The sequence below is a fragment of the Episyrphus balteatus genome, chromosome 3 (genome assembly GCF_945859705.1).
Source record: "Episyrphus balteatus chromosome 3, idEpiBalt1.1, whole genome shotgun sequence".
NCBI classification, from domain to species: domain Eukaryota; kingdom Metazoa; phylum Arthropoda; class Insecta; order Diptera; family Syrphidae; genus Episyrphus; species Episyrphus balteatus.
Window position 1 is genome coordinate 122,245,394 of NC_079136.1, and position 12,741 is coordinate 122,258,134.

The 12,741-nt window shown below is 29.7% G+C and overlaps 2 protein-coding genes and 1 non-coding gene across 9 annotated transcripts; 2 read left to right on the forward strand and 1 right to left on the reverse strand.

The window, feature by feature from the left end:
- Window positions 1-1,612: 1,612 nt before the first annotated feature.
- On the forward strand, window positions 1,613-1,685 carry Trnav-cac (transfer RNA valine (anticodon CAC)). The gene has a single exon. It is a non-coding gene; the product is annotated as a tRNA-Val (tRNA).
- A 543-nt stretch (window positions 1,686-2,228) lies between these two features.
- LOC129916590 (inhibitor of growth protein 5) lies at window positions 2,229-6,604 on the reverse strand. Of its 7 annotated transcripts, XM_055996618.1 has the most exons (7): window positions 6,486-6,604; window positions 6,391-6,405; window positions 5,905-6,264; window positions 3,207-3,367; window positions 2,981-2,998; window positions 2,479-2,631; window positions 2,229-2,408 (listed from the first exon to the last, which is right to left on the reverse strand). In XM_055996618.1, exons 3-7 carry the CDS (start codon window positions 6,218-6,220, stop codon window positions 2,307-2,309), a joined length of 750 nt encoding a protein of 249 aa, XP_055852593.1. In that variant the 5' UTR covers window positions 6,221-6,264; window positions 6,391-6,405; window positions 6,486-6,604; the 3' UTR covers window positions 2,229-2,306. The 7 variants fall into 7 exon arrangements, with proteins under 7 accessions (XP_055852593.1, XP_055852594.1, XP_055852588.1 ...); XM_055996619.1 differs by lacking the exon at window positions 6,391-6,405 and having other exon boundaries at window positions 6,486-6,503; XM_055996613.1 differs by having other exon boundaries at window positions 2,479-2,628; window positions 6,391-6,502.
- A 1,433-nt stretch (window positions 6,605-8,037) lies between these two features.
- Window positions 8,038-11,809, forward strand: LOC129916595 (ankyrin repeat domain-containing protein 49). Its single transcript, XM_055996623.1, has 3 exons — window positions 8,038-8,282; window positions 8,355-8,481; window positions 11,378-11,809. The coding sequence occupies exons 1-3, from the start codon at window positions 8,150-8,152 to the stop codon at window positions 11,760-11,762; spliced, it is 645 nt and encodes a 214-aa protein (XP_055852598.1). The 5' UTR covers window positions 8,038-8,149; the 3' UTR covers window positions 11,763-11,809.
- The last annotated feature ends 932 nt before the right edge of the window (window positions 11,810-12,741 follow it).

The window sequence follows — 12,741 nt, forward strand, 5'->3', positions numbered from 1 at the left end:
TTTATTCCAATATTTTTTCAAAAGATACAACAAAAAACTATCAGAAACCGAAAAAATTGTGATTTTTTTTTCCTTTGAAAAAAACGTTAGTTTAAAACCGTGGTTTGTTTGACCAAGGTTAGTCCAACTTTTATTTTCGCTATACTACGCTTAGTTCAAAAATTATAGAAGAATTAGTTTTTATTCACCATACAAAAAAAAAGTGCGCATACACCACAGTGACCTTTTAAATTTATAATTTAGAAAAATTAAATCCACTGGTACGGGCATGGGCAATCCTCCTCAAATGTTATTTATTTGACTTAGAATTTTTACTTGATTGAATGTAGTCCATATAACATTTATGTTAAGAAGCTTAAAGGTTTGGCCACACCAAAGGGTATGAAGTAGAGGTACGGGCAGCGGTAAAGATATTTGTATTTAAAAAATTCCACATCTGAACGTTGTTGTTGTTGTGTCAGTTTGGAATTTTTTCATACAAGATTTGTTTCATTTCACCTTAAAAACAACATACAAATATTTTTTCAAGTGTGAAATTCATTGATTTTTTTAAGCACCTAGAAAAGCTACATGCATAGTAAAATCTATCCGAACATTTTTCAAAAGTAACAACAAATATAAAATGGTGTGAAGTGATTTCTTTTTCAGTACCTACACGAATAGAACTTGTTAGACCTTTCTAGGTATCCTTAGTAATTCCAACAAAATTGTCCTTTTTTCACTTGTTCTCACAAAAAACAGTGTTTTTGGAAGTTCAAAATTCGATATCTCAAAAACTTTGAATGTTAGAGCCATTCTAATAATAGATTCAAATTAAGAAGGTCAAAGAAAAGTAGAATTTGGTTTCTATGGAAAAATAATATTTCTAGCCAATATTACTGTCATTTACGAAAAACCCGATCTTAAAAATCATTTTGTTTTTTTTTTAATTTTGCTCAATATTTTCTAAAACAAAAGTATAGTTTTTCTACATTATCATAAATAAAAGGTTTTAATCTAAATAACTGCATTCTAAACTTTTCAAAAAAATTAAAAATTTTTGATTGACAAATATGCTATTTTTTCAAATTAAATTTCTCAAGAATCCATTTTGAGGTTTGTACCTATAAAAAAATGGTTTGAGTAAAAGTTGTAGACGTTTTTACTATCTACAACTTTTGTGTTTAACTTTTTTCGATAGGATATCTGCTTTTGACAGATTTTTGACACCCACCCACTTTTTCTCCCACCCACCCCTTTCCCCCAATTTGTTTGTAGGCAATTTATTTGAACCCTTTCATATATGTACCTACCATTTATCCTAAATTTTCCCACCACTCATACCTATGCTGCTAATATTTTTGTTTCTAAAAATTATTGGCACTGGTCTATTTATGCTGCTTATAATTTTTTCAACTTTTACCCTTTGAAAACCGAATCGGTACTGGTCTGCTCTTACTCAACAACAGGCCAAAGAAAACGTTTTCAAAATAGGTATGTATTTTTATTCCATAATCCATTAATTGAACAAATTTCAAACTATAAAAACAACCCCAATAACATACTCAAAATTCAATAGGCCAGCATGTTCTCATAGCAGTTAAATATAATATTAGCTACCCAGCCCTCAACAGTTTCCGTAGTGTAGTGGTTATCACGTGTGCTTCACACGCACAAGGTCCCCGGTTCGAACCCGGGCGGAAACAGTCAAGTTAAATGTTTTTTTTTTTATTTTTACAGAGTTGAAAGTGGATTTCTGTTTTTTTTTTTCAAACACCGCAATTGATCCAGATAAAAAAAAATGCAGTCAGTAGTTAGGGTTAGTTACTCCATTTTGTTATTTTTACATACAAATCCGTTGAATTGTTGTTTTTGATTGAATAAATTGATACCTTATTAAAAGAATGCAAAATGTGACTTATTGCACTTTCAAATATAACGATTCATATAGTATTTATAGCTACATATGTATATCTTTACATCAAAGTCAAAAGTTTGGCAACTTTAATTTGAAGCTTTTAATTGTTTCCGAGGATTTAAATAACGTAAGTTTTCCAATTAATGTGAGTGGGTTAAATCGAGCTCATTTTCCCAGTTTTTTTTTGCATATTTTATTCAAAGCTGGGAACTTAAAGATAAAGTGCAAGAGGTCAAGGGTCGGTCTTAAAATATTTCAATTCAATTTTTTTTTTAATACTTTTATTTAAATAGTTACTTTTTGTTATCTTACTTATACGTTACATAATATAATATTTATATAAAATTCTTACTTAAACAAAAACAAAAAAAAAAACTTTGTGAAACAAAACAATGCACAATGTTTTTTTTTATTTCTTCTTTCGATCCTGTGTACATTTTGGACAAAACCATTTGCCCTTTGGCTTTGTTGTGAGTCCAACGCAGGCAAAGTGAAACCATTCGATTGGGCACTATAATAAAAAATTTTTTTTTTAAGCTTTAGATATCTTATTACAATATTAAAATTAGTATTAAACCTACATCTGGATTATCACATCCAATCATTTCGCCATAGGACACTTGATGACACAAACAATAAGTAGGTTCATTTGGATCAACTGGCATATCCAATACATCACTGGGATGTGTTGCAGGTCCAGATTCCTTTTCAGATTCTTCAACTTCTGCATTCTTCTATTTTATTTTTTTTTTTTTTTTTATGTGGAATAACCACCACATTGGAAAAAAGACCATAATTAATTCATTTGTCAACTATCAAATCAATTATAAAATATTGAAGGATTTGGTGTCATAAAAGTAAACAAATTCAAATAGATAACGATTTAGGTACATAACGATAATAATAAATGGAGTGATGAACAAAATGGGAAAAATGAAATAAATCCAAAAATAAGTAAAAACAATAGGAAATAAATAATAAAAAAAACATGCACAGCTAAAACAAAATAAAAATACATACATAAATTGGAATAAAAAAAAAGACAAAAAAAAACTTTTTTTTTTGAAAATAGCGGTAAATTACCTGTGTCAAGCAACTCAACTAAAATAGAAACAATGTGGTTGAAATTTCGATTTTGAAATAAGAGAACAATAAAAACACATTTCGTTTTTTTTTTTTTTGATATTTTGAGAGAAAACGGAAAAAGCGAGAAGTAAAAAAAAAAATAAAGTAAATTTTTGAAAAAAATTCATATCATAAAATTTTTAAGATGAGTGTTTGTTTTGTTAATGAACGAGATGATGATTACCTTTTGACCCTTGCGATTCTCTTTTTCTTGATTTACCTTCTGCTTTTTCTTTTTGCTAACTTGTGCCGCAGTACCACCACCGCCTCGAGCTTCGTCTTCCGAGGATGGTGATTGTTTCTTTTTGCCAGTTGTTTTGGCATCCTTTGTTTTCTTTCGTCCTTCTATATGATTTATTTATGGTCTATTAGATTGTGACTATTAGGATAGGAGAATGGGCAAATTTGAATGGAACGTGGATGTTACGCGGCCATTAATGAATTTGTCATTTTATGATGTAATTAGCCCTTACATTATGTTGTGCAGAAGTTTTATCCTTGTGCCGTGATTCAGAAACAGATAAAATGCATTTTTGCATTTAACATTTTATGTATGTACATACATAGATTTTCTCGATGTTGAATCTTTAATATGTATTTTAAGTGCAAAATATTATGCTCTGTCATTTTCCCTACACCTGAAAACCTTTATCTTGAGCATCCAAGCAATAGAAACCAGATTAACAGCTTTTTAAAACAACAATACGAGTCAATTTTGAGAGTTTTATTATTCAATTTTTTGTAAGTTTGAATCGTTGCAAAACTCTAACAGCCAAATTATTGACTCTATAAAAAACTTGTCTTGAGTCAAAACAAGTTCTATAAAGTTTCAATTTTCAAAATCAGTATTATTCACAAGCATTAAATGTGAACTAACAAATTCAAATTCTTAAATCATGTTTTGAATTAAACAAGATTTTCATAAGACAGGAAAAAAGTTTGCTTCGTGAATAGCAAAACAAGTTTTGCGACTTTTTCATATAATTGATTTGTCATTAATTCAAATAACAATAGGTACATAATTCATATTAAATCATAAACTAATGGCATGCATGTAATGCAGTATCGCTTGAATAGGATTTCAAAAATATGAATGCAACTAAGCTTGAAACTAAAAAAAATATATTTATTTAAAATTTTTTGCATTAAATAAAATAATGTCATAATTTGAGCATTTTTTACATTTAATGCAGATCGAAATTTGTTTTTGCATTAAAAATGTTCAATCACTTTTACATTTGCGTCCCTTCCGCAAATTTGAAATTCTTAGATTTTGTTGAACAGGGGACTTTTAAAAAGTACTACAAAATCCAATCTTTATAAAAATTTGATTTTTGTAATTTTTAAGATTAGTGGAGTACAGAAAATTATTAGGAAACCCAGCCGAACAACTCTGATTTCGATGATCTTTTTTTTTGAAATGTCGATAGTTAAAACACCAATATTTAAAAACACATTTTGTAAAAGACAGAAGAATGCTCCTATCTATAAAATTTAAATCCAGAGTTTTTGAAAAAATGGTCCTCAAACTCAGAATTTTGAAAATAAAACTGTTATTAAAAAAATATTTTTTAAACTTGAATTTATTTTTAAAAACTGTTTGGCTATAGATATTATTATCTAGAAGAGGAAATGGTAATATATATAAATTACAGTTTTGAAACAAAAATTACTTCAATTTCAATGGATTTTTTTTGTTAAAAACTGAATTTTTTGTATCGAAATAATTGATTTTCTCCTACAACAATAAGGGCTGTTGAAAGAAGAAAAAATAACTTTATATTTAAACGTTGAACTTGGAAAAAAAAATAAGTTATTTTTTTTTTTCAAAAACTTCTATTAAAAAAAGTTCTTCGAAAATGAAATACTTTTTAATTTTTTTCATAAACTGTAATACATATTCATATTTCCTTTTATGAATTCAAATAAAAAATGAATAAGGCCAAAAAATTTTTAAAAATAAATGCATATTTTATTACGAACAAGTTTTAAAGAAGACATGTTAAAATTTGTTTAATCAATTTTTTTTTTTTTTTTTTTCAAAATTCCGAGTTTGAGGGCCAATTTTTCAAAAACGCTGCATTCAATTAACTTAATTTTATATTTACAAATTGCTAGCTTTTTAAAAATATGTAAATGTTTAAATATTGTAGTTGTTGCCGTTGTGTTCAAATAATTCAATTTGTGAGAAAATGTTCATTCTATCGCTTAAACGATGGAAGATTGTCCCTTACTCCCATATTTTTTGTCCATTTAATTTTCAATCAATTAATTTATGAAAGTTAAGCAAATTTTTTCAAAACAAAAAATTGTTGTTTCCATAAATCTGCAATTTAATTTAAAAAATCAATACGGCAATAGCGGCAATTATTAACCTATAGAGATTATAGTAATTTTAATTACTGATGATTGAAATTGTTTAGTTTTCCAGAACACGAAACTCTTTTGAAAACGTAATCTTGTTTTGTTGTTAAAAGTGAATAATATGAAATTATTGTCTAAAAATGTTTTGATAAATTTCTTAAATAAAACAAGTTTTAACTTAAACTTGTTTTGATTCGTGTTTTAAGAAATGTTAATAATATGGTCGTAACTAAATTTCGAAGTTCTTGGCTTAAAAATCTTATATTATGAGTTCTATTGGTCGGAAATTCAAGATTAATATCTTAAGACTTAGGGAAAATGACAAAGCTTAAAATAAATATATACAATTTAATTTAGCCTTCACATATTAATATTGCAATGTCTCACATTCTTAATGCAATAGAGCCAAACCGCCAAAGCGAAAGTTTTTCTTAAGTTATACCTAGTTCTTTAATTTGATACCAATTTCATTAATGACCGCCCAAAATGCCCATTCTCCTTTGTGTATTCAAACTTACTCTTGACAACAGCTTCCTCTGATTTGCTTCGTGTCGACGATGCTTTCTCCTGAATCTCACCCTCGAATCTAGCCAAATCATTGTCCAATCTTCGTATTTGCTTGTCGACTAATTCATACGTTTGTATTGCAAGTTGCACCTTATCATCACTGTACTCCTTGGCTTTGCCAAATAAAACTTGGATTTCATGCAGTCGCTTCTTGCGTTCCTCCTCGGTCATTGAATCCTTATTGGTCACCAGATTTTTCATATATTCTTTGGCATGGGTGTCGATGCTTTTCATTGCCGTCTGTGCCCGATCGTCGAGCTTTCGCATAAGCTTGAAATTCCTTTCCAGCTCTGTGGGTAGCGATTCGAGACCTAGAGACGGCAATGAATCCATATTGTTTTGCTAGTTTTTTTTTTTTTTGTGCTCTGTTTCTTGTTTTATGTGTGTGTAATGTCTATTGTTTTTTTTTTTTTGTGCAGTTTTGTTTTTTTACTTACTATCGAGGTAGTTTTCTAGATAAAGTGCAGATGTCATGGTTTTAATTAAAATAATAAATTAAAGTAAATAAAAAATATAAAAATAATAAACTAACTTTATTAATAATGGATAAAGAAATAAATAATAATTTGTTGATTTTTCCTTCTAGGCTGGTTTCCTTTTCGCCAACTGATAACGCGTCCAATTTTTTGTGTTGAGAGTTTTCCAATTTGCATTTTTTTGACAGAAAAAAAGAAATATCGCTGTCGGATCGGAAGTAAATGTCAACATAAAGTGGAATTTAAAAAAAAAATCTACTACAATTAAAAAAAAGGGGTTTTTTTAAGGGTTACGTTACATTCAGTCTAGAAAATTAATTTAATTTTTAGGCCGTGTGCGAATTGCGTTAAAATGTTGGTTAAAATTTGACGTTTGGTTAAATTTTGACACTAGCGTGGTGAATGAAATGGGTTAAAATTTACCCAGCTGCGGAGCAGAATAAAGTTTGACACAAGTGGTTAAAATTTGACGTTTCTCAAGATAGAAAGATCAAGATAGATTTGAAATTATTTTTGTTATACCTAATAGCCCTGTTCCTTTGGAAGGTGGCAAAGTACTACTAGTAGTTTACTACTAAAATTAAAAACTGACATCAACGTTCAGATGTGGAATTTGTTTTTAATACAAGTACCGTAACCGCATACCTTCCGGTGTGGTCAAGCCTTTACCCGTACCGGTGTGGTCTGGTCAAGCCCTTAAGTCTTTGCCACACCGAAGGATACATGCGGTAGCGGTACGGGTGTATGAAAAAATTCTACATCTGAACGTTGATGTCAGTTTGGAATTTTTTTTCATACAAGCACCCGTGTACCGCTACCACATGTACCCTTAGGTTAGGCCTAGCCTTTAAGGCTTGGCCACACTGGAGGGTACGCGGTAGAGGTACAGGTAACGGTACGGGTATTTGTATGGAAAAAATTCCAAACTGACACATCAACGTTCGGGTGTGGAATTTTTTTAATACAAATATCGTTGCCGCTACCCGTACCGCTACCGCGTACCCTCCGGTGTGGCCAAGCCTTTATGCTATCAGATAAGTAACAAAATTCATAATTTTTTCATTAAAGCCTTTAAGGCTTGGCCACACCGGAGGGTATGCGGTATAGCGGTAACGATATTTGTACTAAAAAAATTCCACACCTGAACGTTGATGTGTCAGTTTGGAATTTTTTTCATACAAGTACCCTCACCGCTACCCGTACCGCTACCGCATACCCTCCAGTGTGGCCAAGCCTTTATACAGTTCTTTTTGATAAAAAAATAAGTGGTGAAGAAAAAAATTTTTTCTTGAGAAAAAAAATATCTGTGGTAAACAGATGACAGTTGTAAGTTATTTTCCGCAAAAACAATGGGCTGCACATTGTTTTGCGAGAAAAAAAAATCGTGGTGAATTTAATTTTTTTTTTTTTCGATTTTGGTTTACAGCTGTGGTGAGTTGAAAAATATTTTTTTCGGAAAAAATCTAAACAAATCTCTACCATAAGAAATGCATTGGTTTTTTTTTTTTTTTGCTAGAAGAACTGTATACTTAGCTTAAGAAAAAAAACTATTTGTAGTGTGCCTAAACCCTTAGTCGACTTACTTTTCTTCTATCTTCTTATTCTCGTTTGACAGTTCTTAAAATTTGCCTTTCTCAACAAAAGACAACACAAACATTTTGGATTTTGTTTTCTAATTATTATAAAATAACTTTATTTTATTTAAAATAAAATAACAAAAATGACTGACTACGATTCAGACGAGGAAAAATCCCAAATGGAAAAACTCCAATATGCAGATGTTAAGCCGGGAATGTTTGTTAGCGGTTGGGATGATGAAAATGACTTGATTGAAGAGGATAAAAATCCTCAAGGTTAATTTTTTTTTTATATACCACATTCAAAATAAATCATTAAATTGATACACAAAATATACCTTCTTTCAGCTAGTTTAGAAAGATTGATACTATGGGCAGTAAATGAAGGTCAAATCGACAAAGTACGTGAAATTCTTGAACTTAATCCAAATACAGTGAATGCTGTTGATGAGGATGGTTACACTCCGTTGCACAGGTAAGACCATCATTGACAACTTCACTGTCCAAAGAATCATATTTGATTCATGAATTCTATTTTAAGCAGTGTTTGCAGCGTTCATGAATCACATGTGATTCAAAATAATCACTAAACGAAAATTATTCTACTTCCCCATCCCCATAATAATTTGATAAGAAAAGATCAGTATCACGTCCTATGAATCATATTGAACCCATATTTTTTTTTTTTTTTTTGTACAATGTTTACAGCGTCTATAAATCATATATGATTCATAAATTGTAGTTCTTAAAAACATGTTTGTTATACGCAAAAATGGGTCAGAGTAATAATTTTAATAAAAATAAAAATAAGCCATAATATAACTGCAGTAAAAAAATGCAAAAATGTCTAAGAAAACTCATTATTTTTATGAACTAGTTTAATAATTTAAAAAGAAGAAGAATGTACATATAACAATCCTTTTCTCATCAAAAAAAACTACCGGCAAAATGTTTTCGGGAGAAAGGATCCCAACTGAAAAGTTGCCCCAATTTCATTCTCTTTTAGCTAGAAAGCAAAAAGTAAACGAAATTTTCAGCATTTTTGCGATTCTGAGCCCTTCTCCCGAAACCATTTTCCCTGTATCTAATTTTCGTTTAGAATAGGCCTGAATAGTTCAATCAAAAAAGGATTCAACCTGAATGTTTAGACTAAAAGTTTTGTAAATATCTTTTTTTTTTTTAATACTTATCGCTCATTTACTTGCATACTATCATAACTAAAAAAAAATGGTTTTTCAGAAAACGTATCGTATCGATCTGTTTTGTATGTAAAAAGTTAGTTTCTAAAACAAAACTAATGCTCCTTCTCCGTCAAATTTTAAAGTTAAGAAATGACTTTTTGCAGGATTAGAGATTATTTCAATAATTTCTGCATTAATAACTCAAAACTTGTGATTTTTGAGTTATGACAGTATTCAAGTAAATGAGCGTTATGGCCTACTCTTGAAGTCTAGAAAAATCTATTGTCCAAAAGTCGCGTACAACCGGGAGATGCAGGTTCATACAAAATATTTTGACGTGTCTCAAAACCAGGGGTGGAATCGTGTAAGATGATTTTTGATAGTTGACTGTCAAATTCAAGAAAATTCGTCTGTGTAAGATGATAGTCAAAAATGACTATCATATTTTTTTGACTTTTTCAGCTGACACCTATTTAGGTGTCAATTTGATACAATTTAACATTTGTAGCATATTTTTTTCATGGTTTTCGTGGTGCTTTTACTTTGTTTGGGAAAAATGAATATTTTTGTGCCTGTGCAATTATTTTAAGACTACAAAATTAAAATAAATTAACTGAATATGAAATAGAAAATAGAAGAGTCAGACTTGAGGAACAAATTAAATTATATTTTACATCCCCGACTCAAAAAAATGTGCAATCACACCTTTGTACACAAAAAAAAAATAATTTGAAATAATATTTAGTGCTTTTTATAGAATAACATAAGATACTTTTTATGAGTATAATACACATTTTGGATCTGCCATCAATTCAAAGTTTATACAATATTTTGTGGGATTCTTTGTAAGCGATCCTTTTCGAGTTGTGTTTGCTGGATAGATATTAAAGTTATAAATTATTATTTTAAGCGTTTTAAAAAATATTAACTTACGTTTTTAATAATTGTCTTCTCAATTATTGTAGCTATGGAAGTGAAAAACTGAAACTCTGCATTGTTTTTTTTTTTTAATTTATGGCGTTTTTAATTGGCAATCTGGAAGCAAAAAAAAGCAATCTGAATGCGTTCAATTGGGCAAAACTGACAGTTCTGATTCTGAAAAAAAAGAGATTTTCTCTTCAGTATCAGAGTTCCACACGTTTCTTACTGACGACTTATATCCATCATCGGATAAGATGACCTGCATTTTCTCACTAAATAAATTTACTTAGATGTACGATTTTTTTTTTTCTTAAAATACACAAATGTGCAGTATAAGAGCATTAACATATCAAGTATTTTAACAATAGTATTTAACTTCGAAAAAAATCCTTGCCAAAGATATAAATGCACAATTTATTTTTGTAAGAATAGCTTTATGTTCTGTATGGAGGGTTATATTAATACAGTCATGTTTGTATACAAATTCGAGCTAGTTAAGTATTTATGTACACAAGAATCATGGAAACCGTTTTCAATATCGACGGCCAAAATGACATGACATTGGACCATCTAAATTGACATGCTATCATCGGTATGTAGCGCAAAATAAAGCAATTGAAGGCTCTGTAACTTTTCCAGTTACATCAGCGACACTAAAGTATTTTTATCAGAAAAACTTTTCACTTTTCTGTCATTTTGGCATAGGTACTTAATTGTGCCCTTAATTATGAAAGTGGACTAAGTCACTCCTAAAAATGGCCTCAAATCTAGCCTTAAAATAATTATTATTTAACGGGTAAAGTTAATTTGAAAGCGAAATTGCAGTAAATAAACTTCTTTATTGCTCCTCTAGTGATTTCATAAAAGAAATATAGTTAAATCGTTATAAGAAAATTATTATGTAAGTTTTTCTTTAAACAATGCAAAAAGTGACTTAGTCCACTTTCATAATCATGGGCACAATTATACATTATACAACACAAATTTAAATTCATTTTTCTCCAAAGTTGGAAAACGATTTTACTTTAAATCTGAGTCAATAAAAAAAAAAAAAACTGAACGTAGAAACGATTCTCAATCAATTTGTATAGGGACGTAGAACATTTTTTGAATTTGATTCAAAGACGCTGAAAACACGGTAGAAAAAAGTTTTATGTATTAAATATTATTTATGGGACGTAAGGGTAATGTCTTTTCTTCTAATTTGAAATTATGAAGTATGGGGACAATGAATTGAAAGTCATTTATACCTACAAATTCTCTTTCTAGAGCTTGTTACAATAATTTCGTGGACATTGCTCAACTTCTACTCCAGTACAATGCCAATTTGAATGCTCAAACTGAATTGAAATGGACTCCATTGCATTCGGCATGTAAATGGAGTAATGCTGAATGTGCTGCATTGCTACTTCAGCATGGTGCCGATGTCAATGCAAAGTCAGATGGTCTACAGACTCCTCTTCATGTTGCTGCTACAGTTTCGAATTGTCGAAATACAGCAATGACACTATTGTTGGACAGAAATATCGATGCCCAAGCTAAGAACAACTCGGAGGAGACAGCGGCAGTTATTGCTCGACGAACAGGAATGACGTATCCAGTTTTTGAAATTGGTCATCCAGCATTTCAAGTTGAAACTGGATTAATTGATTAAAAATATGTATATTTATTTTGAGATTAAGGAAATATAAAAGAAATTAAGGGCCAATTTTTCAATACTCAGATAAACCTCAGTTAGAGCTTATTCCTAGGAATAAAAGTTTTTTTTATATTGACATTTGGTATTTTTTGTTCTTCTGATAGTCTAACTGAAGATTGAAAAATCAGGGCTAAAAAGAACAAAAATAATGAGTTTTGTTTTACAAAAGAAACTATTTTGAAATTCCTGAAATATTACGTTTATTCTACCTATAAAAGTCGACTTAATGGTTTTTTTTTTACATTGACTTATACCACTTTCAAATATAACAACTCATATGTACTTTATCTAATGTTGTGAAATTCCTCAGGCGACATATCGCTTTGAGAATCCAGTGCCCATGTTCAGTAACTTTTATCACTAGCGATAAAATAATTGAATGACTTGAAAATCCATTTTATCTCATGGAAATAAAAGAATAGGTGATTATCAAAATTCCATTTTGTTTTCTAATTTGAATATACTGTGATGGACAAAATAATAAGACCACTTTTTCTTACTTTAAAAACAAATTATAAAACACAAATATGTATTTGTATTTGTTTTTAAAAGAAAAGAACTTAAATGAATTCATTATTTAACAAGATTTTTTTGGTTTAAATAAAAAAATAAGGAAATACGAAAATAAATTTATTTCTAAAGCCCTCAAAACAAGTAAAAAAATGGAAATTATTTCATATTTAATTCTTTTTAAGGTCAAAATGAATATATTGTCGAAAAGCTCTTATTTGCCACCACCGCACATATTACCATTGTTTCGAATATTTTGCGACAAGTTTTTCTCGGAATTGCCACAACTCATCCCTATTTCCCCATCATTTTTCAGAGAACGACATTTATCACCCCTATTGCGATTGTAAACTATGAATTGATAGTTGATAAAATTAGCATTCTGCTCTCGTGTTTAATTTTAAAACAAGTTAAAAAAAGAGAT

Excerpts from the sequence above, each read along its gene's own strand:
- LOC129916590 (XM_055996612.1), bottom strand. The coding sequence starts at position 6,427 with ATGACATCTGCACTTTATCTAGAAAACTACCTCGATA. Across the intron at positions 6,265-6,390 it reads TCTAGAAAACTACCTCGATA|GTCTCGAATCGCTACCCACA; the intron begins GTAAGTAAAAAA and ends TGCCGTCTCTAG. Across the intron at positions 3,368-5,904 it reads AGAGGAAGCTGTTGTCAAGA|AAGGACGAAAGAAAACAAAG; the intron begins GTAAGTTTGAAT and ends TAAATCATATAG.
- LOC129916595 (XM_055996623.1), top strand. The coding sequence starts at position 8,150 with ATGACTGACTACGATTCAGACGAGGAAAAATCCCAAATGGAAAAACTC. Across the intron at positions 8,283-8,354 it reads AGAGGATAAAAATCCTCAAG|CTAGTTTAGAAAGATTGATA; the intron begins GTTAATTTTTTT and ends ACCTTCTTTCAG. Across the intron at positions 8,482-11,377 it reads GGTTACACTCCGTTGCACAG|AGCTTGTTACAATAATTTCG; the intron begins GTAAGACCATCA and ends TTCTCTTTCTAG.